Source organism: Nipponia nippon, unplaced genomic scaffold (genome assembly GCF_047370975.1).
Source record: "Nipponia nippon isolate SJK-2023a ecotype South Korea unplaced genomic scaffold, ASM4737097v1 scaffold_10, whole genome shotgun sequence".
NCBI lineage: Eukaryota > Metazoa > Chordata > Aves > Pelecaniformes > Threskiornithidae > Nipponia > Nipponia nippon.
Window position 1 is genome coordinate 11,446,306 of NW_028262291.1, and position 27,665 is coordinate 11,473,970.

At 35.1% G+C, this 27,665-nt stretch overlaps 1 protein-coding gene across 4 annotated transcripts in view; it reads right to left on the minus strand.

Annotated features, from left to right (window-relative positions):
• The window catches only part of USP47 (ubiquitin specific peptidase 47), a 57,809-nt gene that overhangs the window by 11,244 nt on the left and 18,900 nt on the right, over positions 1-27,665 (minus strand). For 2 of the 4 annotated variants that reach the window (XM_087744729.1, XM_087744724.1), the window contains 18 exons: positions 27,161-27,277; positions 25,881-26,019; positions 24,131-24,227; positions 23,451-23,596; positions 22,518-22,597; positions 21,517-21,666; positions 15,240-15,335; positions 14,997-15,149; positions 13,412-13,579; positions 11,383-11,514; positions 10,611-10,687; positions 10,236-10,291; positions 6,924-7,036; positions 5,899-6,003; positions 4,682-4,889; positions 4,141-4,256; positions 2,995-3,114; positions 924-1,701 (listed from right to left, as the gene is read on the minus strand). In XM_087744729.1, coding sequence (XP_087600855.1) covers positions 924-1,701; positions 2,995-3,114; positions 4,141-4,256; positions 4,682-4,889; positions 5,899-6,003; positions 6,924-7,036; positions 10,236-10,291; positions 10,611-10,687; positions 11,383-11,514; positions 13,412-13,579; positions 14,997-15,149; positions 15,240-15,335; positions 21,517-21,666; positions 22,518-22,597; positions 23,451-23,596; positions 24,131-24,227; positions 25,881-26,019; positions 27,161-27,277 — 2,851 coding nt within the window. The remainder of the gene's footprint in view (positions 1-923; positions 1,702-2,994; positions 3,115-4,140; positions 4,257-4,681; positions 4,890-5,898; positions 6,004-6,923; positions 7,037-10,235; positions 10,292-10,610; positions 10,688-11,382; positions 11,515-13,411; positions 13,580-14,996; positions 15,150-15,239; positions 15,336-21,516; positions 21,667-22,517; positions 22,598-23,450; positions 23,597-24,130; positions 24,228-25,880; positions 26,020-27,160; positions 27,278-27,665) is intronic. The other 2 variants (XM_087744706.1, XM_087744715.1) reach the window with 2 other exon arrangements.

Sequence of the window (27,665 nt, forward strand, 5' to 3'; positions counted from 1 at the left end):
AAAAAAAGCGGGGGGGGGGGGGGGAGGGAATTAAAGTAGTTCAAGATTAGCCCCAAAGAAAGATCCTTCCAGGCTAAAGGAGTAATTTTATTAAAACCTTAGTAGTGGCAATTAAACTTCTCTGTGGTTTTAAAAATTAAAATGTTTGTTCACAGAAAAAAAAAAATGCAAAAAAGATATTATTCTTTATCTATTATTATTATTATTAAAATCAGGATTTCTGGATTGACAGGAAAACCTTTTCCTTTCAAAATATTTATCTTACACCTTGCTATTCTTTAATTATTCTTTTGTTAGTTATAAAACATACGCAGATACTGAGCATTGTTTAAATTATTTATCTTTATGACAATTAATATACTACTTAGGCTCTTACACTGAACTTGTTCAGACATCTTCATGTTAGCCATACACTTGTACCTTCAGTCAATGAAAAGCAACAGTCTACTGAATTAAGTGATCAAGTATATTTGAATTTTCTTTACAGTCAAATGACTAGGAGTTTTCAGGTTTGTTAACCTAAATGTTAGCAGCATTACTGCTCTGTGAACCACAGTAAATAACTGCGTTCTCAAACAGGTGCATCATCATCATCAGGTGCAACTATCTTCCTTTCACTGGAAGACAACTCAGCTTGCTCTCTAGAAAATGCTTTCAATATAAGGAAGTAGATTTATCATAGAGGTAGCTTTTCACTTTCTTAAAAAAGATACTGTTCAAATATGTAATCACTTATTACAAGATCAAAACTAGGCTAGATTTTTGCTGAACATGACACCACATCCCATCTTTGTACTTTCATTAGCTTTAATTTGGCATATAATCAAGTTTTTCAATACTGTCAAATAGACTTTAACACAGCATATGAATTAAACAGTAATAAAAGCTGAATTATTTTAAGGCACTTAAAAAAGAATACATACATTTTTGCCCTTCTCCCGAACCTTCATCTGCAGTGTAGGGTTCTGACTTAAAGTACATGTATTGTGCTTCTCCTCTGCTCTTGCCACTTTCATCGTATTCACTATCTGTTCCAGAATCTTCTTCTGCTGTGTCCCAGGTTTCCTTCTTCCCTTGATTTGCTTTTGATCGCCTACTACTTGTGATACTATGAGAATCAAGCCCATTAGCCAAGGGCAGTGGGGCATTGTCCACATTGCATAAAGTATCACTGCTATGACTGGAGCTGAGGATGTCACTGTCCACAGAACTTGTACTCCTGTCATTATTTACATCTGAATCTGACCGTTCCTCGGATTGGAGATTTTCTGGATCGGAAATCTGAATTTGGTTTTCAAGTTCTCTGTTTTCTGCTGATGCTGAAGAGTCTATTTCATTTAAAGGTGATTCAATGTTTTCAAAATCACTGGCTTCTGTGCTTTTGCTGCTGTCTCCATTATCTCCCTCCTGCTGCTGCTGCAGGGACAAGCTTTTAAGCTTTTCAGTGCTTTCTTCCAGAATTGCCTCTACAGATTTCATATTTCCTACAGGTCCTTTTACTCTTTCACAGGCTTCATCCAAGTTGCCTGAATCTCCACTAGACTTCTGATAAACTGCTCGTCTAAACTGAGATCCAGGTGATTGCTCTGGTAATGAAACATATAGTCTGATTGTATTTGCATGACGATCCAAAAGTTTCCATAAATGAGAATCTGTATATGCCACATGACGATCTAAAGACTCTGAGCTTTCAATAAATACCTAGACATAAAATAACAGTGTTTTATCATGGAGTGTTACTTTAAACAAAAGTCAAAGCTACAATAGCAAACAGATAGGATTGAGCACACATTAGAAATTATGTCACTAAGAAACATCACCTTTTATAAAAAAATTAAAATACATGTTTAGGAAAAGATAGGCTAAGGAGTCTGTAGTTTAACAACAATTTCACTTTTCCTTATTTTTATAATCATGTTAAGATTGTAGTGAACGGTAATCAGACTGACCAGCTGCAGTAAACACTTACGTTCAGAAGCATATTTATATATCACTTCACGTGCACCCTTCACCTGTACACTAACCCTAGTTATGGTAGCAATGAGCCCCACAACTGCAGTTGGCAGTCTGTCTTTATTTTCTAGTATAGCATCATAAATAAGAAACCTTTAAATGTGCACGTGGGTAAGCAATAGCACAAATTAGAACACAAGGGAACAAATTTCTCATTTCCCTTTGTCGAAGACCACTGTGTTGTAGTGACAATGTGAATGCAAAGGGCTTGAAGTAACTGAATAACAAGTCAATGTCATTGCTTTGCTCAGCTGTAACCCATCAAAGCCTTTGCTAATCTTTTTTCATCGAGGATAGTGTGTTCTTGAGCTTAAATTTCAGACACAGAGGATGTGCAAACTGTGCTAAAAGATACACTATTACTACTGTAGTAAAAAGAGCAATGCTACAGATGTTATTTAAGTACTAAGTAACACTTTTTCTGAATGCATTACACAACTATTATTAGAAACATTTATTATAGGTCTTTTTGGAAAAAACATAAATTTGGCTAGGGGGAATTTGCAGAGTAAGATTACTGAATTTAAGACAAAAACCCACCAAAAACTTGCTCTTAGTTTTGACATTTGTTTCTTAAGATCTTTAATACTGAGAGCAGCCACAGCTGTTCAAAAAGTTTAGAAAACACATTAGGCAGGTTTCATAGTAACATGCAACCTTTGTGCCCTAAGAAGGGTTGACTTTTAAAAATCTTCATTGTAAGGTTGTTAGCCTCACCATCATTTGAACCACTGAGTATCAATCGGATGTCTGATTCTGAATCTGCTCTACCTTGTTATGTACACTTGATTTCATATATAATAGCCTATAGTATTCATCAGCAGCACAATATTTGCTAGTTAAAAAAGCCCCACACAGTACACAGTGAAATACGTGACAGTTATCCACTATAAATTCTACACAGAATTCCATACCTTTTACAGCACAACAGTGAAGTCTGCAAATATATGAAATGAACAATTTAAAAACCAGGGCATGTACCTTGTTGCTTCTAAAAAAGCCTTCAGCTTTCAGTGTTTTGCTGGAAACGTTCAGAAGACGCAAGTCATTGTAGCAACGTTCTAATACTACCCGCATTGTTTCAGCGGGCAGGTGTGTAGCCTAAAAGAAGACATTGACAGTAAGGTAATGTGCGCATTATATGTCATTTCAAATACCGGAACGAGTATTTCATTTTTTAAGATTATTCACAGGGAAAGGAGAAGGTTTGTTTCCTGACTTATAAATTGCAAAAGACAATGTTTGGGAAAACCTCCCAAAGCTGTTCAGTCCCAGTTCCTTTCTTCCATCCTTTGATATGTAGCAAATGTTAGTTTTTCCAAAAGGTCAGTAGACTAAAATGGCTTGGCTTTGCAGAAAACTGGCAAATTGTCTATGAGCAGTAATATAAGGAATCTGTCTTATTTAGGGTATGAACCAAGTGAAAACAGAAAATATTCTCGAGCATCAGGTTTTGCACACTGTTCACTTAATTCTTAGACTGAATTCAAATTACTGAAATCATGTTTCATAACAAATATTATGAAGTTATACCAACCACTGAACTATTTTACACAGAACTGACTAAAATGTCTGTCTTCCAATTCAATGGAAGCAGTAACATTCCATGGTTTAAGACCATGTAAAAATCAATCTGCATCTTAATAACAAGTGGCTGCTGGAATGAAAAGGAGGGTTTGTAGGGAGAATGTGGACAGCTTTGGATGCTAATTTCAATTACTGAAGCCAATGGGGCTTCACGTTGGTTCACTAATTCTGCCACTGACCGGATACTCAGTGAGGCGGTTCAAGTTACTAACCCGAAAGACCATGACCCTGACTCTTCAGCTTCCCCAAAAAACTTACTAACTGGTAAGCTAGTAAGCAATATGGCCAGACAGTGGCTAAGGTTGTGCAAAAGCCAGGGTAGATCTCTGGATGGAAGCAAGAAGCAGATTGCTGCTTCTAGCAGCAGTGAGCAGATAGAAAAGCTCAACTGTAACAACTAACCTAACCCTATCAGACACGACACACAGTATGAACTGCGAAAGGTGCAGGCTCTCATTTTAGATATTGAAATTAGACACATTTTCACAGTCAGAATGAATGAAAATTCTGTAATACAAATCCTTAACAATTGTAAATTACCTTTGAAATTAGCTGTTTAAACTCTGAAACTGTTTGATTCAAATAAGCTCGTACGCTTATTGGAGGAGCAACAGATTCAGTCTTCAGGTCAACTACGTGAACCTTTACCATGACCTCTGTAGGGAAGAGGAAAAAGAAAACAAAACCACATATACATAAGAGTATTCAACAGGCAAAGAAACCACACATATGCTTGTCTGACGTACTGATTAGAGTTGCATTAAAGACATACAAACAGTAATGAATTTGAGAAGCAGTGCAAATTCAGAATTTCATTTTCAGATCAATTTTGATGCAAGAGGCAAATATCTTCCAGTTTGACAAATTTTAGTATACTTTAGAACTACTTCAATTAGAAACAAGTTGGCAACACAGCACAGTAAGTAGTTCTGAGTACTGACTTTGTAAAATTTAGTACAACAAACTTTTTCTTCTTTCACACATCATAATGAAAGTTCTATGTTTTACAAATTTTATTTTCATGCCATCACGCAATATACGATGTTAGTCTACCTTTGATATATGTAATTACATGTCTTACCACCAGGTTTATAGCACTGGAAAATTTGGTCAGGTCGTCTTGTTTCCAACAGTAAGTCAAACATGTATGTTGATTTGACACCTCCAAGTAATAAACCCATTGGTGTATCCTCTTCTCCTTCATAAGATCGTTCCAAGTAGTCATGAAACTCATCGTATTTGACAAGACGACAGCAATCCAAAGGAACAGCCTCTTCTAAATCCATTAGCTAAATCACACACACAACAGAAACCCCAAAATGTTTAATAATGATTTATTTGTGAGCTTAATTTTTCCCTTGTAAGCTAGAAATACCTCAGTACATGTACATCCAGTAATCCTTTGAATTCACAAATTTCAATTTGGTTTTAGAAAAAACATACACATACATCATATATATTATATACACACACGTGCAATATAGATACGTTTTCAAAATCAAAAAGAGAAGCCTGCAAACTGCAGAGAAGAGGGAAGTTTGAAAAGTATGTATATAAGCACAGGAAGACAGGTCATGGAAGTATATTCAGAGGAATACACTGCCTATCAGTTATACCAAATGGCATCTTAGAGGCCTGAGGAAGTCATATGCACTAATTATCTTCCTTGCATCTCAAGATGTTAACACATTCCAAATCTGTAACTGCCTTGCTGGTACTCTCCCAGCCAAAGGCGCATATGGCAAGAACCAGAGTTCAAGTAAGTAAGCAAGAATAGATGTCTCCAACTTCTACCTGTTTGTAGAAGGCAAAGATGAACAGATACTTGGCTGCCCCCACTGATGTTATTGTATTAGTTATGCAGGAAGCTTCTTGAAAGAATTCTCTTTTTACCTAACTAATACAACATTTTTACTGCAATACAAATATAAGCATTCAGAATTCTTTCAACTTACTGAGGCTATGGTGAGTTTAACAGCAGCTCTCAGTGTCTGATTTTAAAGTGAGGATATGTAAAATCATACTGCCTTTTAAAAGGGCAGGCTATATCATTCTGATCAGAAATCATCTGACAGCTACTAACAGAAAACTCAGTCAATAATCCCGAACTAGAACACCTCTTAAAAAACAAAAAAACCCCCAAAACCAATCCCCAAAAAACAACCCACAAAAAAAAAAAACCACACAGCCAAACCCCTGCAAACACTCCCACAGCATTAGAAATTTCAAACCTGAAGATATACAGCAGCAGAAAAAATTACATCTAACAATTAAACTATTCTGTTATGCATAGCATACCTTGTAAGCTATTTCCACAGCTTCCTTCAGTGTCCTGTCCTTGTGAACCTCTAATTTGTTCTCCATCATTATTTGTTTTGTAGGATGCATGCAGAACAATTTAATCTATGAAATACAAAAGGAAGAAAAATTACCATGAATGTATTTGCAAATACCCTTCATGTTACAGTACATTTAAATTTACAACCCTATATTCAAACAATCTAATATAAAATACATCTTTAGCTCTACTTCAGCTATAGGACAGTTTCCTTTCAACTGGTTACACAATTGCAGACAGAAAACATCAAACACACAGTAGATAACACTAGTGGGTATATATGTATATATCTTTTTGCAAGCTAGGGTATAACGTCTATAGCCAGAACATCTTTAAACTGTAGGCAGCATGCAAAGCCTCCAAAACAAACTGGCTGCAAAAACATAGGAGCAATGAATGTAAAAATCCTTTTTCATATACAGAGTTACATATTTCACAACCATAGAGAACCTTCTAATAAAGCAATCACTCAATGCATAGGTAGACCAGCTGAATGTCATGCTTGTACATCACAGATGTTATATTTTGTTTGTTACTATTGAATCTATGGCTGGAAAAAGATTCTGCTCCTTCTGCCAAATAATTATTTTAAATTGGTTTAAGAAACATCATTTCACAAAGCAAAGGGTCACAATACAAAAAGATTTAATAGCAAGAAATACCTAACACACAGCATTACATGCTCTTTGGAATTTATATCTTGCTGAAATCAAGTGATGTCAGATTAACTGTAGCTTTGTTTTGGTTTTAGTATCAATTCAAATTCACATGGAAGATGAACTCAACAATCTCTGGTGAATACCTTTAACAGATTCCTCCACTGTGTACAGGCTTCCAACAGGTGTACAATTTATTTTAAAGAGTTATTAATACAAATACACTTATCACAAAAGAGTCCTTTTATTGTAGTAAAAAAATGACTATTTACCATAGAAATGTTTCTTACTAGAAACGTATTGTTACTTTATTCAGCAGAAATTCTAACCTTGCAAGTGTTGCGCTCAATTTCACGTTGCCTCTTTTCTTGTTCTTCCAATTCTCTCTCTTTCTGTACCAGTTGTTTAATATGCTCTGGATACTCATGTGCCTCAAGAAACTCTACCAGTGAAAACAAAGCAATAGTTTTAAAAAATAAATTTTTCCACAGTGGGCAACATCTTAGGAATTACGGGTATATTTAATAGTTATCTTTCTTGCCTTCTTCCCTCTTTCTTCTCCACCCAAATTTCCCACTATACCATGTCCTGTTCTCTTTTTCATGATTTAAATGAAACCAAAGTCAGCCTTTTATTCCCCCTAATTATACATCAGCAACACAAAAAAATGCTATGAGCACAAAATTAATATTCTGGTATATGTAAGGGAAGCTTTGCTGTTGTAAAGAAATAACACTGAGACTGATGACTGCACTGGAGCCTGTTTTTACAATAAAGGTAAATTCTGTTCTAGAAAGTGAATGAACTGATAATAAAAGTCAGAAGATATTGTCTATATTGTGATAAAACAAAATATGGCATTTAATACAGATTAGTGTACTTCATGAGATTTTGTTTCATAAAGAGAAACAAAACCAGAACATGCAATACTTCATCAAGTTTTTAAAACATCAACTTCTGGAAATACAGTTGTCTTGCAATTCTGGTGCCACCCCTATCACAAGGAATTGGGCAAATAATTTTTCAGATTTAAAAATAGGTTTGGCATGTTCAAGAAACAGCAGATTCAGTTTCTTTATTTGCTTGTTGAGGAATTAACAATCATAGCACTTACAGGAAAATGTATTTCCAAAGACAGCTCTTGACCCAAAGACTTTCTTTATGGCTGCTGTTTATTTTTAAACTTCATACAATTTACAATCACTTATTGTTCAGAAGGAATAATGTTGTTTCAATGATTCAAATATTGAAACAATATTATTTTTTGTTGCTCTTAAGACTTACTACTGTATCAATTTGTTGATAAAATGCTTTGTTTTAACAGTATCTTTCCTGTGTTGAATCCACTTCAAAACTATATAAAGCATCTACTTCAGATACTGTTACTTTAAAACCAAATAATATATTTTTATAACTGCACCGTCCCCTGTATCATGAATTCTCCGAAACAAACAGAAGCCAGCAAAATTGATTTTGTGAGATACTTAGGTTTTCCCCTCCCTATTTCCTCAAAGAAAATGCCATTGTTCAACTTCACGGAGAAAATAGTAGAAAACAAAAAAATACAGAAAAGTAGAAAATAATAACATCTGAAAGTACTCTGTGTATGATGAAATAGATCGCTGCTAAAAATAAATGTGGTTTGTGTTTATTAGGATGTTGAAATGAGATGACAAATTTGCTCCAAGTATCATAAAACGCTTTTTAGAATATACTGATATAGAAGTAGTTGCAAGTCTACTTGTATTAATTTTAGGGTTTTTTTTAAATAAAATTTAGTATAAGCTTAGTTTTTTTTAAGTTTGGATTCCAAAAAACACTAAAGCTTGTTTTACTCATCCTTGCACTGCCAATTTCTTTCCTTATTCTTGCTAATAGCCATCCTCAGTTTCTCATGGTAGAATTCAAAATTTTACCCCAAAAGAAGCAGTTAAAGTAAGCAGATAACCATTCAGCTCCCTCCTAAAATATTTACAGCAGTAGAATAAGATAAACAAAATGTTATTTTCAGACGTCTTTTATTCCCTCCTCCACTGGACACATTACAAGCTGGTGTGTTACAAATTCTCTCAAGTATACAAGTATTTTCTACACTGGTGTGCTCTTCAAAAACACTGCCCCAAAAGGAGCTACACAATGTGAGGTGCCAAAGGTTTCAGTTGTGAGATTCTCCCCTATTAAGTAATGTGTAATGTCAGTTTACCGATTAAGAATAATCCAGCTATCAAAATATTCTATCTACGAAGGATGATTTTAACACTGAGAACTTGAATTTATTCTTTGGGATACCTGACCTCTTGAGCATTCAATGGGAAAAGAGAGGGAGGAGAAGGAACGCAGAAGTATCAGATGTTTTTTTATCTGCCTTTTAAAGTTTATCTGGCTTCTTATCTGCTCAAGCTATTAGGAAAAATTATTCACCGACAGGGTTTTTTTGTGCACTTTAGGGCATCAAAGTTCTAGCAATTGAACTATATACACCTTGAAAACTTAGAACAGTCTACGTTATTTATCAGCCTAACTTCAACCAGGCTACAAACAGACAAATTTCCCTTTGTAAGGGCAGACTACTGAATTTTTTCTTTAAGAAAAATAAATACAGGTTTGATACTGCAAGCAAATTAATCTTTGGCTCAGTTCAACCAGTTAGAATATTAACAAAATAGTTGATTCTTACAGGCACACCACTGACAAGAGCAAGTGTGGCTAGCCACTGCTCTTCTGGTTTCCTTTCAACAGCTGTGCTTCTAACACTGGATTAACAACAAGGGGAAAACAGCAAACTAACATGCTTCCTTCTATTTTGATGTTAGTTAAAAAAAGTTCTATTCTATTAAACTTCCATTTAGTACTGCATCATTTAGGTGTGCTCAGATTTTAAATAAGAAGCATTAGCGTTTTCAAGCAAATAATGCAGTATTATTAAAAAATCTACAAGATAAATCCTGGAAGTTTACAGTTATTAGTAATTTGAAGAGTCTAAGACCCTATGAAATTAGCCAATACTTGAATGAAGCCTCCAACCAGACATTCCTGGTTTGAATCCAAGTAGAATCTTCATTTTCCACTGTGACATATTTCAAAGATTAATTAACCTGTCAGCTATTACATGGGGCCAGGCATCCTCTAAGCCTTGGTGAACTAAATCAGAGATGAGGGGAATAAGAAACTAACAAGATTTGTTTCTGACCATATAACTTAAGAGTATATTGCCTCACCTCCTAACTGAAACACAAAACAGTAAGGGCTGGTTATAAAGTGTAAAACTTCATCATTATGAAGTTCTTACATACTCATTTTTAACCGAAGTAATTTTTTTATTCCACTAACAGTCATGACACTAATAGAGCATTACATTATAGTTTATTCAGTGTCACTCAGTATATCTGTTCATTTCCATGATATCCAAAATACTAAAAAATTAGAAAATTTATTTTGCGATGACCTCCTAATGATCCATAAAGGTTTACTATTAGAAGAGTAATGAAAAAGCTATAAAAAAAGGCTTCCTACAGGAAAGTTACATTAGCTTGCGCTAAAAATACCATTACCACCCATCTTCACAAAAATTAGGACTTGTTACATGTAAAACATCTCCTTATTCCACAACAGAGTCTTACTACTTAACAAAACATACTTACTTGCATTTCTCGTTGAATCCTTCAATCTATATATCAGCATGTATGCATTTGTGGAGCTGGTGGAGAAACGAATAGTTATCTGAATTTATCCGACAGGAAGACAATATTGACTTCAAAAGTTGTTGCCTTTTTTTTTTTTTCAGTAAGGAGCTACAGCATACATATCTTAGCAATACACTAACCAAAAAGGATTTTCAAAAATAAGTATCACATTATTTTAATGATCTAAAACAGCAGTCAGGATAGTTTTTTGCAACTATTTGAAGCATCTACTATTAATTTTCAGCTAACATGTTAAGCACATGCATCTTGGCCATTCATTTGGTTACACTAAAACACCACTAGAAAGAAAAGTAGTCTTACAGTACTACTAACCTGGCGAAAGCACTGGAATAATAGCCTCTGCTTCCGGAAGATCCACCATACGTTTTCTTAATATCTTCCTGAGTTATCTAACAGAAGATCAATTTAATGATTATTTGAGAAACTCACAGTAGTCGAGATACATTTATTCTCATTAGGAAAAATGGCATTACATAATTAACACACAGTATTAATCATTCTAATTTTTTAAAATATTTCTGCTTATTTGCTGACTGCAAAAAAATGTGTTTCAAAGTGATCTGCCTCTTCATTTTACAATGAATGTAAACATTTTTTTTTTAAAGTAGGAACATCTTAGAAAAACATTACACAGGTTCTTGATTGCAATATCACTTATGGATACGTGTAACATCTGAAATGCATCAGCAGGACAGGTTTAACAGCACAATCTGGGTTGTAATAGATCTACAAATACACTTCTCTAAGCAAGAAGTATTTTTCACATGTATAGGAGGCGAAATTCTAAATCCAGCCTGGTCTGTATATGAATAAATGCTTCTTTATGAACCACCCCCGCTTCACCATCACGAAGAAACACTCCTCTTCCCCAATGCACAAAGAACCTCCTAGAAATCAGTTAAACTAATAAGTGAAACATACGTATATGGCAGGACATTATGATGAGAAGATGAAACAAAGTAAATGCTTGAAATACCTGCACATAAAACCAGCTTCATTATATGCAGGTGAAAAATTGCATGCAAAATATAAACTTATTGGTTCATCTATGAGTACAGAAGATAACTAAAAATGCTATTTTTACCTTGCTAACATGCTGATCATTAAAGCTGTACCACTGGTCATCACTAAAAGATTTTATACAGGCATAATAATGGCCACCAGCAGCACTTCCAGAATGAACCATAACAGAAAAGAGCTCATACAGTAAAGAACTCTGGGGAGAGAAGAGAAAGGTGTGATACATATTAAGTAAAGGTAATCAAATTATCATATTAAAAAGTTTTAAAACAATTACACGAACCCAAATATATAAATAGTTGTACATTACAAAACAGATCTGTATAACCGAAATGCATTACTGCAATAGACACTGAACAAAATCAGAGCTCTGATATGCTAGACATTATACAAGAGTATGTAATAATGGAAGAGGAATTTCCCCTTTCGCTGGTGGAAAAAGAGAGAGGAAAGACCACAACTTAAGAAGAAAAAAAACCAACATGGAAACATTTTTGAACTGGCTTAATGCATTACTGTTACTTCTTTTCTGTACGAGCTCTGCATTTGTGAATTCTTATGCTAGATTATCTATTAAACATATCTCCACACAGGAAACAAAGTAATGACCAACTTGCCTGTAGGCTTATTTGTCATCACCCTTCTCTGCGTTCTTGAAGATTGTTTTTTGCCCCTTAATGTATATTGCAAACCAGCAACACACCATTCCACGCTTATCTACACTCTGAATTAATTTCTCTCACCACACTCTGAGTTTGCTGTCATAAACCTTTCTTTTCATAGATGGAAGGGTAGAAATAAAGGGTACTGAGGACACGCCTTCAAGTGTTGTGTATACATTAAAAGGTAAAAGTGAGCAATATTGACTCACACAACCCTCTGAAATGGTTTAAGGTAAATGTAAACAGGGACAGATGTGCAGATTAAAATGCAAGTCAGTCTTTAAATATTTATGAAATCAACAGTTACAGCCAAACAGCTTCCTAACAAGTCTTAATAAAACCTATGGGCCAAGTTTCAGATGAGTTCACTGAATAATGACCCATGAAGTACACATTGTAGACATTACTATAAAACTCAAGATTTTTGGTGAATTTTGTATTGGCAAGAAAACTCAATCAGGTTTCTTGAAGATCTCTGCTAATCTTTATGTCCCACAGAAGGATGACTGCTATCCTAGACTGAACTGCTGCTCAATTCCTTACATTAACTCAAGATGATTAAATGAATATTTAACCTTCAGACCCATGGCCTCGTCTATACGACCACAGATGAGGTGAACACAAAGAAAAAACACTGCTCACAAGATAAAACAGTCTTCAATTTGAGGGTCTGCTGCCAAAATAAGTTATCTTGAAATTCTCAGTCTGACAAGCTGGGAAGATCTTTACTCTCAAGTGACCTCCAAATCAGTTACATGCTGTCCTTTTGCTGTAGTGGCAATTTTTTGAATGTGAACAAAAACACACACTCCCACCCCCAATATCAGAATTATTTATATATTTATCATTTACATTTGTGGTGGGTTGACTCTAGCCAGCAACTAAGCACCCACCTAGTCAGTCACTCACTATTCCCCTCGAGTGGGATGATGGAGAGAATCGGAAGAGCAAAAGTGAGAAAACTTGTGGTTGGAGATAATGACAGTTTAATAAGTGAAGGAAGGGGTAAGAAAAGAAAAAAGATGCAATGATGCAAAGGCATTATTCACCACCTCCCACCAGCAGACCAATGCCCAGCCAGTCTCTGAGCAACAGCTACTTTGGAAAGCCCCCAGTTTTTACTGCTGAGCATGACATTACACGGCAGGGAATATGGCATGGGATATCCCTCTGGTCAACTCAGGTCAGCCATCCCAACTATGTTCCCCTCCCAGCCTCTTAGCCACCCCTAGCCCTACTCATTAGAGGACTCATGAGAAACAGAGAAAGCCTTGGTGCTGTGCAACACTGTTCAGCAAGAGTTAACACACTGGTATGCTATCAACACTGTTTTAGTCACGAATCCAAAAAAGAGCGCGCCATACAGGCTGCTATGAAGAAAGTTAACTCCATCCCAATCAGACCCAGCACAACATTTTTTTTTAAACATACCTTTTCACTGCTAGCTTTAGAAATTCTTTCTGCTGCACTATTGCTTTCAAGGCAGATTCCTTCATCAACTCCATCATCATTAGAAAAATCATTGCTCATCTGATCACTGTGACAACTGCCTTCATTTTCAGCTCCACTATCTGTGCAACTCTCAGTCTGAGGAGACTTCTTAAAAATAAGACATACATAGTAATATTATACAACATTTAAAGTTACACGGAACAAGAAATAACAATACGTTTGTGAAATGAAAAAATTCCAATCTGCAGAACAATGAAACTCCTCAAAAACCTAGAGACCTCTGCAATTCAGCATCAAGAACAGGCTTGTTTCTGTCAGTAACTGTCTTCAGTCCACCTCTTAGATCAATATTTTCTGGTCTTGTGTGCAACTGAATGGTAATTACCTGGTTTCATACGTGACAAGATTATATCTGTTACTAGCCTATTCCACTTGCTAGTTAATTCAATTAAATACCTGGAAGTCTAATATCAGATAACAAATCCTACTGTAACATGGCCCTGTTAATCAGAACTGATTTGACTGGAAATATTTTCATCCACAAAGATTTTCTTCCATTTCAACTCATTGGACAGAGTCAAGGTATTACAGTAAGACTGATTAGTGTTCTATTTGCTTAAAAGCACGATGTCAACACCACTATGAATGCAGTTCATTTAGTACAAGTCAGTATATCCATCTCTTACCTTATCTTCTTTTCTCTGGATAATTCTTTAGATTTTCTGACAGTTGTTAATTTTGTCTCAAGTTCTATTCTCCCAGATCAATCTTCATTCTCATTTAGCCCCCCCAGTAACACTTCGAGAGGTTTAAAATTGTTTAAACGGCATACTTCATACACCAAACATTTGTATAGAGTCAGAAGTGCCTCTCCATATGCATATCAACACAGTATTTCTCTTACACCACTACAGGCTAGCAAAGTGACATAACGTTTTCAGGAATGGAATTAGAGGAATAAATTTAGTCTTTAATGCAGAAGGCACATTAATGCTTTTTGGTGAATGCAAGTGCATAACATGAATTTTGGCTAAAACCAGATGTGTTAAAAGCCAGAAAAAGATCCAAAGGAAAAACAAAATTTTACAAATCTCATTTCTACAGCATGCACAACATTGTGAGTCAGAGGGAGGGAATTAATCATTAATGTTTTCTGGACTAACCTCAGCATTCAGAGTTTCAAAACTTTACATCACCTCTTGTGACGAAAGCAGTTTCAGACACAAATTTAAGATATAAGTTTCATTCTGGATTTGCAGTATATGTAGAAGCCCTGAGACTTGTGCTTTTAAATCACTCATGTAAAGATATAAGAAATCAGAAACAGCTTCTTTACGGAAGCATGGAAACCCTGTAGTGATTAGAGAACATGCTTCCTTTTCAATATAACAAAAATCCACATGGACAGATTTAAAAACTTCAAATTAAAACATTACCATGGCTAAAGAACATTTTATGTAGATGAATAACGTTGTTAAAATGGTTTATTAGACTAACATTTTAATTTTCTTAATGAGAAACTTCAAGAAAGTTAAAGACTTTTCTCTGAATCCAAACACTTTACCTCATCTTCAACATCAATGAAGACACTCATGTCTAACTCCTCAGGAAAAGTCATACGATCATTGAGTTTAATTCTGTGCATAGTGGTGTAATCGAAGTCAAATCTCTTCAGCTGTAATGTCAGCAGGTACGGAAAATGCAAGAACCGCAGACCCTAAATGAAGCCAAGACAAGATTATGCTAACATTGTTAGGATTGGTGTTTACCAAAAGCAATTTTTGCAAATTATCTGGACAGTCTTTACCTTCCTTGCATCACATTTCTTCTTACATCGTTCACAAAAATACTGATTGGGGCCATCAAGAATCTCGGGCTGAATGAAAGCATGCAGTGCTTCTTCCTAATAATAAAAAGATGTTACCTGATTTTTAAAGAATGTTTATTATGTAGGTATAAATCAGAATGATGAATTTACAGTGAGATTGCAAACACATACAAATTACTTCAATTAAATCTACAACCAAAATTTGATTGACAAACTTTGATACAGACACAAAGTCAGGAAAATATGAAGAGAAACCAACCTTTCTATCCAGCCCAAGGTTAAACAGTCAAACCACAATTACTGCTAACTATATTTCATTCAGTATTTGATGAATCCAAACTGTCTTGTTTTAATAAACATACAATATAAAATGATATTTACTCCTGTTATCTTGCACATCACATTTAGTCATGTCTGTTCAGTCAACTGCTGTGAAAATGAGCTCATTTTTTAACCCTGCTTTGGCCCTGTTCTCCCAGAATTTTGAGATGGTTCTTCTGCATTATTATGGGGTGGGGGGGAGCTGCAGCAGCAGGAAAAAAAATGTTACTCAGTTCCTCAGTGCCCTGCCTGAAGACAGCCCTAGTCCCATTCTACAAAGAGACTTAGAAAACTACATTTGAAGATACTACTTTCAAGTGAAAGGTGGAGAAAGGATGGAGGGAGAGTACTCGAGCTTCACTCCCGAAGGAGTGAGAATCAGATATGGCCATCTCCTATAAAGACACAACTAGCTTCCTAGCGTAAACCTTATAAGGCAACTGACCAATAACTGGAATTTTGTCCTCTGACAGCTGCCTGAAAGTTCTGACACTAATGCTTAAATCCAGAAATTTAATGATTTCTACTTTGCTCCTCTCTACAGCAAACAATATTCAAAATACAACCAAACTGATCATTAGTCCTCCCCCTAACATAATTTGCAACAATGATACTGCACATAAGTTGTATACACTTGAGAACAAACTTGTTCAAACAAAATTCACTAAGAATATTGAGATGGCTTCGGTGAAGAATTTTACCCAGAGATTTTAAAAGTTAAAACCTTTAACCCAGTCACCTTGCAAGCCAATAGGCTTTGGGTCTCTGAACTCCAAGTGGAACCCAGTTTTCTGTTCACCTATGGAGGTGAAAATAAATACCACTTACATATTTAGATGTTCAGTTTAAAGCAAAGATGAACAGAAACCATGCTTTAAAAATTATAATCTCTTATGAAGGAGCGTAGCTGTTCCCTGAAGTCTGAATAAGTAAGAGGGCGCTTAACTGGGCAGACTAAACTCACCAATTGTAACGTGGCTGGCACAGAACTTCAGATTACTATCCAAATCATGTTGTTTGATAAGTCACACTTTGGGAGGAAATCAAGGATATGCCAAGTTCTTGAAAAAGCCTCCAGTTTTTCCCTTCTCCCTTCTTTCTGAGAACTCAGGGAAGCAGCAAGAACAATAATAAAACCAATGTTTTACAAAAGCTCCGCTGCTGTTCTACGAGAAAGGACTTCTTTTTAAAAAGAAGGGCTGTATTCCAGGTGACAACTACTCACAAATGAAAAATGTGCCAAACTCAGTAAGATGACTCTACATTGAAGGCAGTCATCTCACTTCACCATTTTTGGATCCCACCAGAAAAGCCTTTCAACAGCCCTGAAATCACAGCTCTTAGGCAAAGAGACTCTCTAGACATGTGAAAACATTTTAGAGTCCGAATTGAACTACTGTCTACATATTTACTTCCTAAACACTACAGAGGGTGAGTTGCTTTTTACTCACAGGCAACAAATAGCTAATGTTTAGCAAGATTAGGCACTGAAACGTAAGGAACCTCATTCTAAAATGTAAGAAAGAAGTCTAAGCAAGTTATAACCCTGCTTAAAAGAAGGGGAAGAAATTAATTACTGCATTTTGACTATTCTGTGAACTAGTTAAGGAATTAATATTCAAAACTATTTAAATGAAAACAAAAAAGCTAATAAACACAGAAAACATGAAACATAGAAGACATCACATAATGACCACAGAACTATCTTATGAATCAAATGCCAGTTAAAACAATAAAAATATATTTTGAGTGTAAGAAAAAAGTTGCAATTCATGCATCAACATGAATATGAATGAATGGGAATATACGAATGATAGAACATAAATGATTCTGTAATGCTTACGTAGACTCATGTGATGTGCAATTTAACAAGGAAAGATACTATAAATTTTTATGTATGGAAAAAAGTAATGATCATTCAGACCCCCAAAAACTGAATGAAGTATTATCACATTACTCCTGCAGTTTCACTGCTCACCACACACAGCGAGCTGTGCTTTGAAAAACCTGATTAAAACTGTTGAGAATTCCATTATTTTTGAGCCATATGAATATCCATGTATTTTTCAATCCTTGTATAAGGAACATCATTGTTCCTCAGGTTTGCTCATTTATGTTTCCTCCAATTTTCTCCTATCTAATCTTCACAAAATTAGTTCTGCTGATTAGGATGCTTCTTAATACAATTCCCATTCTAATGCAGTTCACCATATTCTGACAGTTTACTCAGCAAAACCAGCAATAAAGCTTCTACGCTGCACAACCTATCACATGACATCCCCTGTTTTTTGTGCAACTCTACTTTTACAGTAAATGTTGCCTTTGAATTTATCTTCAGAGGTAACTACTATGTAGTCTTAGAGCTACTAAGCGTTTCCAACGTTCCCAACACACGCACACTTCAAAACATACCATAAAAGATCAAGCAATAGATTAGTATAACAAAGGCTATTTAAACTTTTTTTATAGTTCACAGAATCAAAAGAACAATATAGGCTGAAACAGACTTCCGGAGATCATCTGATCCTAACTCCCTGCTCAAAGCAGGTCCAACTTAAAAGCACACTGCTCAGGGGCTTGTCCAGCTAAGTTCCGAGTATATCCATTTTTTAATATTCTGATTATGAGATTTTAACACTTGGCATACTAAAATGCCATAACAAACAGTTCAAACTAATTATTGCCTGGCTGAAGATATGCACTTAGGACACACTCTTCTCCACAAAAATGTATTATGATATAGTAAGTAGTTTGACAGGTATCTTACTGCAAGCATTTGTATGAAATCTGTGAACAGGAGCAGTGACCTTTATGAAAAATTACACAATAAATAGCAATTAGGCAAAACTGTTCGTGGAAAAAACCTAGTAACTAATTGCCATCTCAGATTTTCGGAGCTCATCCAGTTTTACCGTGTCCAAACAATACGCTCAACTGAAAATACAAGACCTTACTGTTACCAATCTAGCTTAAAAAAAGTAAATACCACATCATCCGTATTCTAACTGCCTTTAACAGTTTTAGTTTGGCAATGACACCATAAAGTTCATGCAGAAGACCAAATTAATTTCTGCCCAAAAAGGTCTACTTGTATGCATACTTACACCCTCAAAAGAAAAGCTAACATACAAAAGATGGTGAAAACTAACAACACTTAACGAAACAGAACTGTACTTGCTACATCTCCAGAATCCTTGTATTATTACTAGTCTTCTGGTATTACAAAGCAATTTCCACTGTCGTCTTCACATAATTTAAGCATGCCAGCTAGTTCCCCATTGCATCCACTATTCTCTCACCTGTTCTTCATCTTGCAAAATGTTTATGTTTTGCAGTCAAAAAAAAAATCTTTTTAGTTTATGTCTAATGCTGTTAAATTCAGGCTTATACAAAACATACTAGTAACTACAAAAATCAGTATGCGAATTGCTGCTCCAGTTTGCCTCCCTGAAATAAGCTATATATTTTTATGTCTATATTTCTACTGACCTCAAGAAAAGACTGATTCAGGTTTTTTTAAACCATGCCCTTGAACAATGCACATAGTGTAAGTATTTTTTCAGAAACTATCCTGGGATACATACTGACAAGATCTCAGTGCCCCAGGGATGCCCTAGTAAGTTTGTAGCCATGTAGTCTTACTACATGAACTTGGGGGATGGAGTGGGGAATCAGAAAAAAAATTCAAAATGCAAACCTTAAAAACATACTGAAGAATTTCAGAATTACTCCACATTAGGAAATAGAGAAAGCACAACATTATCCTCCCCAGTTTTTCAATGTTCCCATGTATTTAAGAAGTAACACATATATATTTATAGATAAATGCAACATTTCATGTGTCTACATTTTTCTGGTAGTACACAATGTCGAACAGTGGGATAATACGCTTTATGTGGCATTCTACAGATTAACCTTACTTAAAGCTCATACATCCATTCTCTCTTATTAGAAAGTAATGGAAAATCACTTACCTCTAACTAGAGTTCTTTGAAGGTAGTATCCTCCTTAGATCCCCTATCTTGGGTTGTGTCGCCTGCTGCAAGTTCCCTCAGGAGCTGACTAGCAAGGTCTAAAAAGTTTTACATTCCCTTCTATAAGCCCTATTAGCGCATGTGTGAAGTTTTTGATCTCTTACTCACTCATACCCTTTTACCTACACCTACTAAATCACCATCATCTATGGATCAATGGAGGATACTACCTTCAGAGAATTCCATTTAGAAACAGGCGATTTTTCCCTTCTCCAAAAGCAAGTATCCTCCATATCTCCCCACTGTTGAAGACTACAAAACTAGAAATTACATCTGCTATAGATAATACAAATGCAGGGAGGAGAATCAACTGAATATAATCAGAATACGAATTAAAAAAGCTCAAAAATTGAAGCATCAGTACAAACTGCAACCATGTAACTCTGTAATAAAAAATCTTAAAACTATTTTCCTCAATGTAATAAACCCAGTAGATGCTGATTTACCGGAGAAGTATCAAATACTACTAAAAGTAATCTGATATTTAAGTTCTTAATTGTTCAAGTTTTCTGTGTTTTTAGAAGTATACACAGGTTTGGGGTTTTTTTTAGCATTCTGCTATAGATTCTACTAAAGAAAAAAATTTCCATTTGAGACACATGTACAATGCATTGTTAAATGCGGAATACAACTACATGAACTAGAATCATTTTCATTACTTTAATAGATCAGAAAAATCTCATTATGGAATAAAAATTACAACAAAAAATTTTGGTTTAGGGAGTATTTCTAGAAATTAGTTTTAAAAGGTGAAAAGGGAAGCCATCTGTAGAACAACAATCTGTATCAATGGAATGGCAGCTCAAAATACAGCTTCAATTAGCTGGATAGTTCTAAAAAATTTTAATGCAACCTTAAAAAGAATTCAAAGGACTTTAGTAACTTGAATCCTTTTTGTGAGATCATCGTCCCTCATCTTTACTACTTCTCAAGATTGGTATTTAAAGTTTTAAAGTATGAAGTACTTTGAACCTACACTGCAGTTTAATTCTAACAATTCTTAACAGAATTACTGTTAAGAATTAGAGTATTAGTGCTTAAAAAAAATACTGCCAGCATACCAAATACAAAAGGAAAAATACTTTATATATAAGAAATAATCCTGGTAAGCTAATTACACAACAAGCGTTTGTTTAGAACAACCTTTACTGAAAGACTTGTTTGATTTATTCCTGTTGTTTCTCACAACTTCATCCATAGTACAGGTATTTTAAGCCACAACAGTGGAATTTCACAGTTCATAATCACTTCTTTTCAGGAGGTGGAAAAAACAAAACAAAAAAACTTCCACAGATTTACTAAGCAATATATATGCTTGCCAACATCAGTAATGCTGGAGCAAAAGTGACCAAGAACACTGATGTATGATATGATTTTTTATTATCATTAAATCGCTTGTTAAAAGCATATAGTATCTGAGAAGTGAACTTTAAAAAGCACAGCAACAACATGGCAATTAAATTAAAAATTCTAAGTCACGTTCTGTTCTTTCACTAAGGTTTTAAACAATGCTATGAAAATTTAGCAGATGTGTCAATAAAGAGAACAACCCAAATAAAACTTAGTGATCTCATAAAAATGTCTCGGGTAAATGCTGAAGATTTTATCAGGAAGAAAATAATTGATTACTGCAGCCCTAAGGCAATAAAGTTGCATTTCCCCTCCCCTTATACATGCACCAGTAGGACTCATTGAAGGGCAAAAGAAAAAACAAAACAAAAAATAAACCAAAAAGCCAAAAAAAATCTTCTAGAACTTGCTAGCTGGTTCACTGCACAAAGACGAACACCCCAAGATGGAGTATCTAGGATGATACTTACCATGTAACAAATTATACCACTGTCGCATTATGTATTCTATGTGTGTATGGATGCACTATTAGTCAGCATAATAGTACACACCACGCTAGCAAACGCCTGGTTGGAGCCATACGGCCGGATGACCAAAGGAATATCCAGGTAAGTGTCGATTCTCCAGCCTTCATAGCCACATTCTAGACATCTTACATAGTCCTTCAGTTTGCCTTGGTATAGTTGATTTATCAGATCGGCCTGAAACAAACAGATATTCAACAGAGATTTAAACAAATGAAACAGAACATGTTTCTGTTCTTTAGCTTTACAGGACAATGCCTTTTTTAAATTAAATCTTAACTGTATAGCTACCCATTTAGGATACCATTCCCCAGCAGGACATCCATCTCTTGATTTCTTGTTTTCCCCTACCCCGCCATTGCACAAAACACATCTCAAAAGAGCTTCTCAAACCACATAAGCGCTTCACAGTATACCTTATGGTCACATCTTAAGAGTGACTACAAAACTACCAAAATTGAAGTTCATGTTTTAAAAACAAGCCTGATCTTGCAGACATTGTTAACAGACCGATACCACAGTCCTTCCCCGTGTCTCCAGAGGTAGGTGCAGAAGGATAGAGGAAGTATTTGCCAATCTACAAATCTGAAAATTGGCCTATAGCAAGTTGGCCACTTATCAGAATGTAGCATGTGTTATCAATTTATTCCTATCTTTCTCGTACATTAGGAGTGAGCTTGAGCTGCAACAGTCCGCAACGTAGCCTAGTAAACTGACCGTGAGGAAGCTATCACAGAAGGAGTTACACAATCACTTTCTGTGCTTCAAATAAAGACTAAGTATCCAGAGTTCAGAATATTACACTTTTAATTGAGGGAGGAAAATATAGGCAACACAGTCTCAAAAGTCATACATTATAGTAGCTTAACTATTGTATCAAACAAGAAAACTGGCAACTATTGCAGACTTTCAACAACCTTGTATTTAAAACTCGGTTAAAATTTTTCACAATCATCCTTAAAAGAAACAACAAAACCCCGCAACAATACTACACCACTGACAACAGAAAAAAGTTTCTCTACAATTACCTGTTCCGTTTGCTTCCATTTCTGCTCCAAAGCATCAAACATGACTCTACAAAGCTCCTGTACATCATGTTGCTGCCATGCTGTTAGAAATTCAAATTAATCTTAATTAAAATGAGATGCTATTCGCCCTTATACTAACTGCCACCTGAGAATACCTCCTAAAAAGCTACCAATTTGTTTAAAGTCTGTACCTATTATTTACTATATTATTCACTATTGGGCCAGTGTTCAATTCCACAAGCAGCTGCTTCTCAAGTTAAGTTAGAAAAATAAGCAGCCAGCTTGCTCAGAATGCTTGTACATAAACAACAATTGCGCACATAAGCAAGAATATGTAAATAATACAGAAATGCTAATATGCACTGTTATAAAATAAACTGGTTCTGACTTATTTCCCACTTTGCGCTGATTCTCTGAAACTCTTATTTTTTTTTCCTTGTAAGCATAAGGAGACTGAAATCCAACTCCTTATCATCATGTGATTACTCCACGGAAAAATCAGCAGGTTATGGGGCAAAATTACACCATACAAGTGTCAAAAAGACAAATAGAGTGTTTGATATTACGGAATTATCCATATGATTTTCTATTTAAGTGGAATGTGTGCATTTGACATTTGTGATTCAAAACAGATGCAAGTTTCTCATAAAGGGCTACTTCTTTAGAAACAATTAACAACTGTAATGATAGCTTAATTACAAAAATATAATGCTTTTTACTTTAACAGCCTAAAACTCAGACTTCATTTCTTTAAAAATCAAATACACACCACAACAAAGTATCTGTTTAGGCTATTTTGTTTCCATTGAAACAAAGTGGATTCTAATAATTATTTTTATTTATTCAAGCATTTTTCCCCCCATTGACAGCAGTTAAGGCTCCTAACAGGCAGCTGCTGAAGCAAATCACACAAGCTTAATAGCTGCATATTACCCTCACTACTATCCCATCCAAAACTCCGCGTAACATCTGTTGTTTCAATTGCTCTTTTTTTGCTGGTCTGCAGTAAAACAAACAGTCTTTGAAGCTGGTAGGGGATACTTGTCACAGGATCCTCTTCAGATTCTTCAAATTCCCATCTATTCACAAGATATTTGACAATTAAAAATGCTTTGAAAACATTACTCAAAAAGGCATTTATATCGTGTTTATTACATTTTTAAGAAGTCTGCCAGATTACAGAGGTTAACTGAAGCTCTGTTTCTTGGGAAAGTCAAATGGAATTGCTTTCCATTTCTGCAGTAAATGACAATACTATTCTTTAAACGTACAAACCTAACACAAATGAATGAAATAATTTTGAAGCCATTCATTGCACAAATACAGACATGAAGTGCATCTAGTACCAAACTTAATTTCAAATTTGATGTTTTCAAGATGGGGCACATTCTTTAAAGAGCTTGTACGTGCTACAACCAATAACATAACTTAGTATTTTACTAAAAATCTGAAGCTTTTAAGCAAATATAATTTATTATAGTCTACCTAGCTTGACTTCCAGTATGCTTTTCAGTATCCAAACGTGGACATTTTGACAGGAGGAATTTGAAAGGGTCTCCTAGCAATATATACCAGGGCAAATTTAAGAACAGGTTTTGATTATATATACTTACTTATATAAAGCATTTCTAAATTCAGGAGTCATGAAAAGTGTTTGTAGCAGGCTATTCAAGTAACAAGTCATCGCTTGATTTACTAGACCCACATAACCTAAAAATACAAGAAGAATGAGATGGAAATAACGCAAAAAGATGGGAAATCACTTTAAGAGTTAAAACATTTGACAAGAAAACAATTCTGTGATCATGTTTAAGAACTGCATCCAGTTGTTGTCATTTATTGTTATTTGCACTATAAAAATTGAGGGCATATTACAATTGCTCGCTTCTGAGAGCGATAGAGTAATAGTTTACACAACAGGAATAATTTCCCTGAATGACACAAAGCTATCTTAGTGATCATGAATTGTGTTTCACAATAATAACCAATATTTAATGTTGAATACTGCACCAATGGGGACACAGGTAACCGTAAATATTTTAATAGTTGATTTAGATATTTTTACAAAAGAATCTAGAATTTGTTAAGAAACAATTGTGTACTAGCTTACTTATTGCCTGATGTCAACTAAAAATATCCTAGTTATAATGTAAATATAATTTGTATCTGCACTGGTTTGTACTATCATCTCAGAACTATAAATAAATAAATAAATAAATCTAAAACGTCCATGCACATGTATCTTCTAAAAACCTTCTCCCATAATAACCAATGAAAACAGCTACTAAAAATCAGTGTCATTTTTATTAGCTGAAAAGGGAATTATTTGCTCTATATTCATCTTACTGTCATTTTAAGATTTTATCCAAAATATACAATATTAACAACAGTTGATAAATAAGCAGTACATACTGAAGCATAGTGTAATAAAGAAATTAAATATGCCTACTTATACTGTGAAGCTCTTAGTAAGTATTAAAAAAGAAACAATACTCAGTTCTCTACTACTAATGAAAATGCAGCTACTCCATGCAAAACACAGGCATTTTCTGTGAAAAGACTGAGTTAGAACATGTCTATTTTATTTATTACTCCATACAGATCATCTTTTCATAGCTATATTAAATGAAAAAACAGTATGTGGCAGATAAACTTTCTTATCTCTCAGAAAATCTTGAATTAGTGTAATATGAATGTCCTCTTCGTGTCTGCTCAATTTAGTATCAGGAGTTTGTCTCATTACTGAGCTATAACTTCTTGTCTCCTCCTGCCCCCTGTGCAGCAAAGCCACCCAGCCAGCCTCCCAGGATCTGCCCTGGCACTTGTCTGCGAGGCAGAGCTGCGCTTCCCTTCCAGAGGGAGTCTCCGCTTGCTGGTGGGAGCGAGGCAGCAGAGGATGAACCTCTTGGGAAATCATGCAGAGAAAACTGCAACCAGGGGCTACAGGAGGAAGACCGTTTACTAAACAGGCTGAGTGCCGAGATTTGGCAACAGCCCCTCTATAACGGAGTATCAAGTACTCATTAAGCTGTGAGTGAACACACAGCTTGAGGTGAATACTTTCTGGTAATACAACCCTGAGTACTCAATTAGGGACACAGTAGCAGATTAATACTGAAAAGGAGGGCCCCTGACAGACAGTTTGAATTGCACTGTCACAAGTAAGAAAAGGATGGGATACAGCTCTCCTGTTCCCAAAGTGATACAAGAATAGTGTAGAAAACATGATGGAAAATGTAATAGTGATGTGGTTTTTTTCAAAATAAATAGCAATTTATTTCAAAAATCTTGACATGCTGCTATTTGAAAATACGCTAAAATAATTACAAATTAGCATTGCCTTTACAAGAAAGAACACTATACCTGTCTCCGATTTGCTCAGGACTGAAGAATAAGAGTAGCTTTGACTGACATAGTCATTGGTACAGCCAACAGAGCCTTCTCTCGGAAGAGGGCCTATAAATCTCTCTTGTGCACTGTCATCTGTTGTACCCGACTCCTCCTAAAAACACGAATACACTGATTTTATGCAAAAATTAGACAACAAATTTTTACCGAAGCACCTACAAGTTTTACTTCTTTCTCTGGTGGCTAAGAAATCAATTTTGTTAGCGTATCACACAAATTTTACAAAATTGCAACTTGAGTAACTTTAATGCTGCCCTCCAAATTCTCAACCCCTTGAGAAATTGTTCTGTGCATTAGTGGAAGCAAATGCACTTTGGAATACTCTATGATCAAATAAAATACCATAATGCATACAACAAGCAAGCTTGCAATTTAGCATCTCCTATGTCTCAAGTTTTCTGCACTGAAACAGAGAATAAGATTTCTTTTTTTTTTTCCCCAGATATAAAAATTACAATTCACTATTCTTTCAGAATCACCCTCAAACTCTGACCTTGTGCACAATTATTTAAACATGGTGGTTCTTTTCCCCTTTTCAGAAAATTAAGTCCACAACAAAGGCTAAGTAGGCCAGCATGATATGACAGCCAAGTAATAATTCTTAACATATCACTAGCCTATCCAATCCCTGATTTAAATAAACTGCAACTGTGTTTATCTTTCATTACATCACACATTTAAGAAATAGGAAATTTCAAGTATTTTGTTAGGGCAGACAGTTGCTTCTAGCAACACTGACAACTCTTCTTTTATATATACACAATTTTTTTTTCTTAAAGGTTAATTTGGAAGTAGGTAACTGCTGTTGATACAGGACTGCTGTTTCTGAGAATTCTGTCAGAGTGCCCCAATATTGCTTTCAAACACCCAGAGGAAAAGGATTAGGTATATGATTAAACATGTATTGTTAAGACTTATCTCTAAATTCAAAGATTAATTAATTATATAACCTTAGAAAATTACTCACAGCAAACCATTACCTAAGTATTTGACAAGCATGAATAAAAAGTGACAGCAAATCATTACTGATGGAATTGGTCCTACTCAGGAGAAACCTAGAAGTGTGAAATAGTAGTCTAGAAGTCTGTTGAGAACGTTCCTGAAGAAGCTTATTGAATGAAATATACAGCCCAATTTTATTTCATTTTCTGATCTCACAAAAAGCAATACACAGAACATACGTCTCTGTCCCCCCAACACTATAGCTTATGTAGCTTAGCGAAGATTTTACTTACCGGCATTATATGAGGCTGCTCACCATCTTTGTCTGTCAAATGCAGAAAGTTCTTCTTCCCTGGCTCAAAACCAGCATCAAGAATAGTTTTGTCACTGTTCTGATCTATTGGAGTCTGCTAAAAAAAACCCAAAAAACACAAAACACTTTTTTTTTTTAAAAACAGATCTATACACAATTAACAGATTCCATCCAAGTACGTTGCTTAAAGTACCTTCTGATACACTAAGATGAAATGAAAACAAAGAATTATCCAGTATAAACAAAACATACTCATCATTAATACTGAAAGAACTTGGGAACAGTTTAAGAAACAGTGTAAATTAAGTATTACAGTACAGTTTCATACTTAGAAGTTGGTTAATCTATTCAGGAGTCAAGTCACTGGTCTACAAGTTTCTTGCAGAACATCAAACCACCTAGTGTCCTATATAGTTTGCATACACTTTTTTTTTAAAGAAAAAAAAAACAAAACAATGAAGTTCAGCAAGCATAAACATGACCTG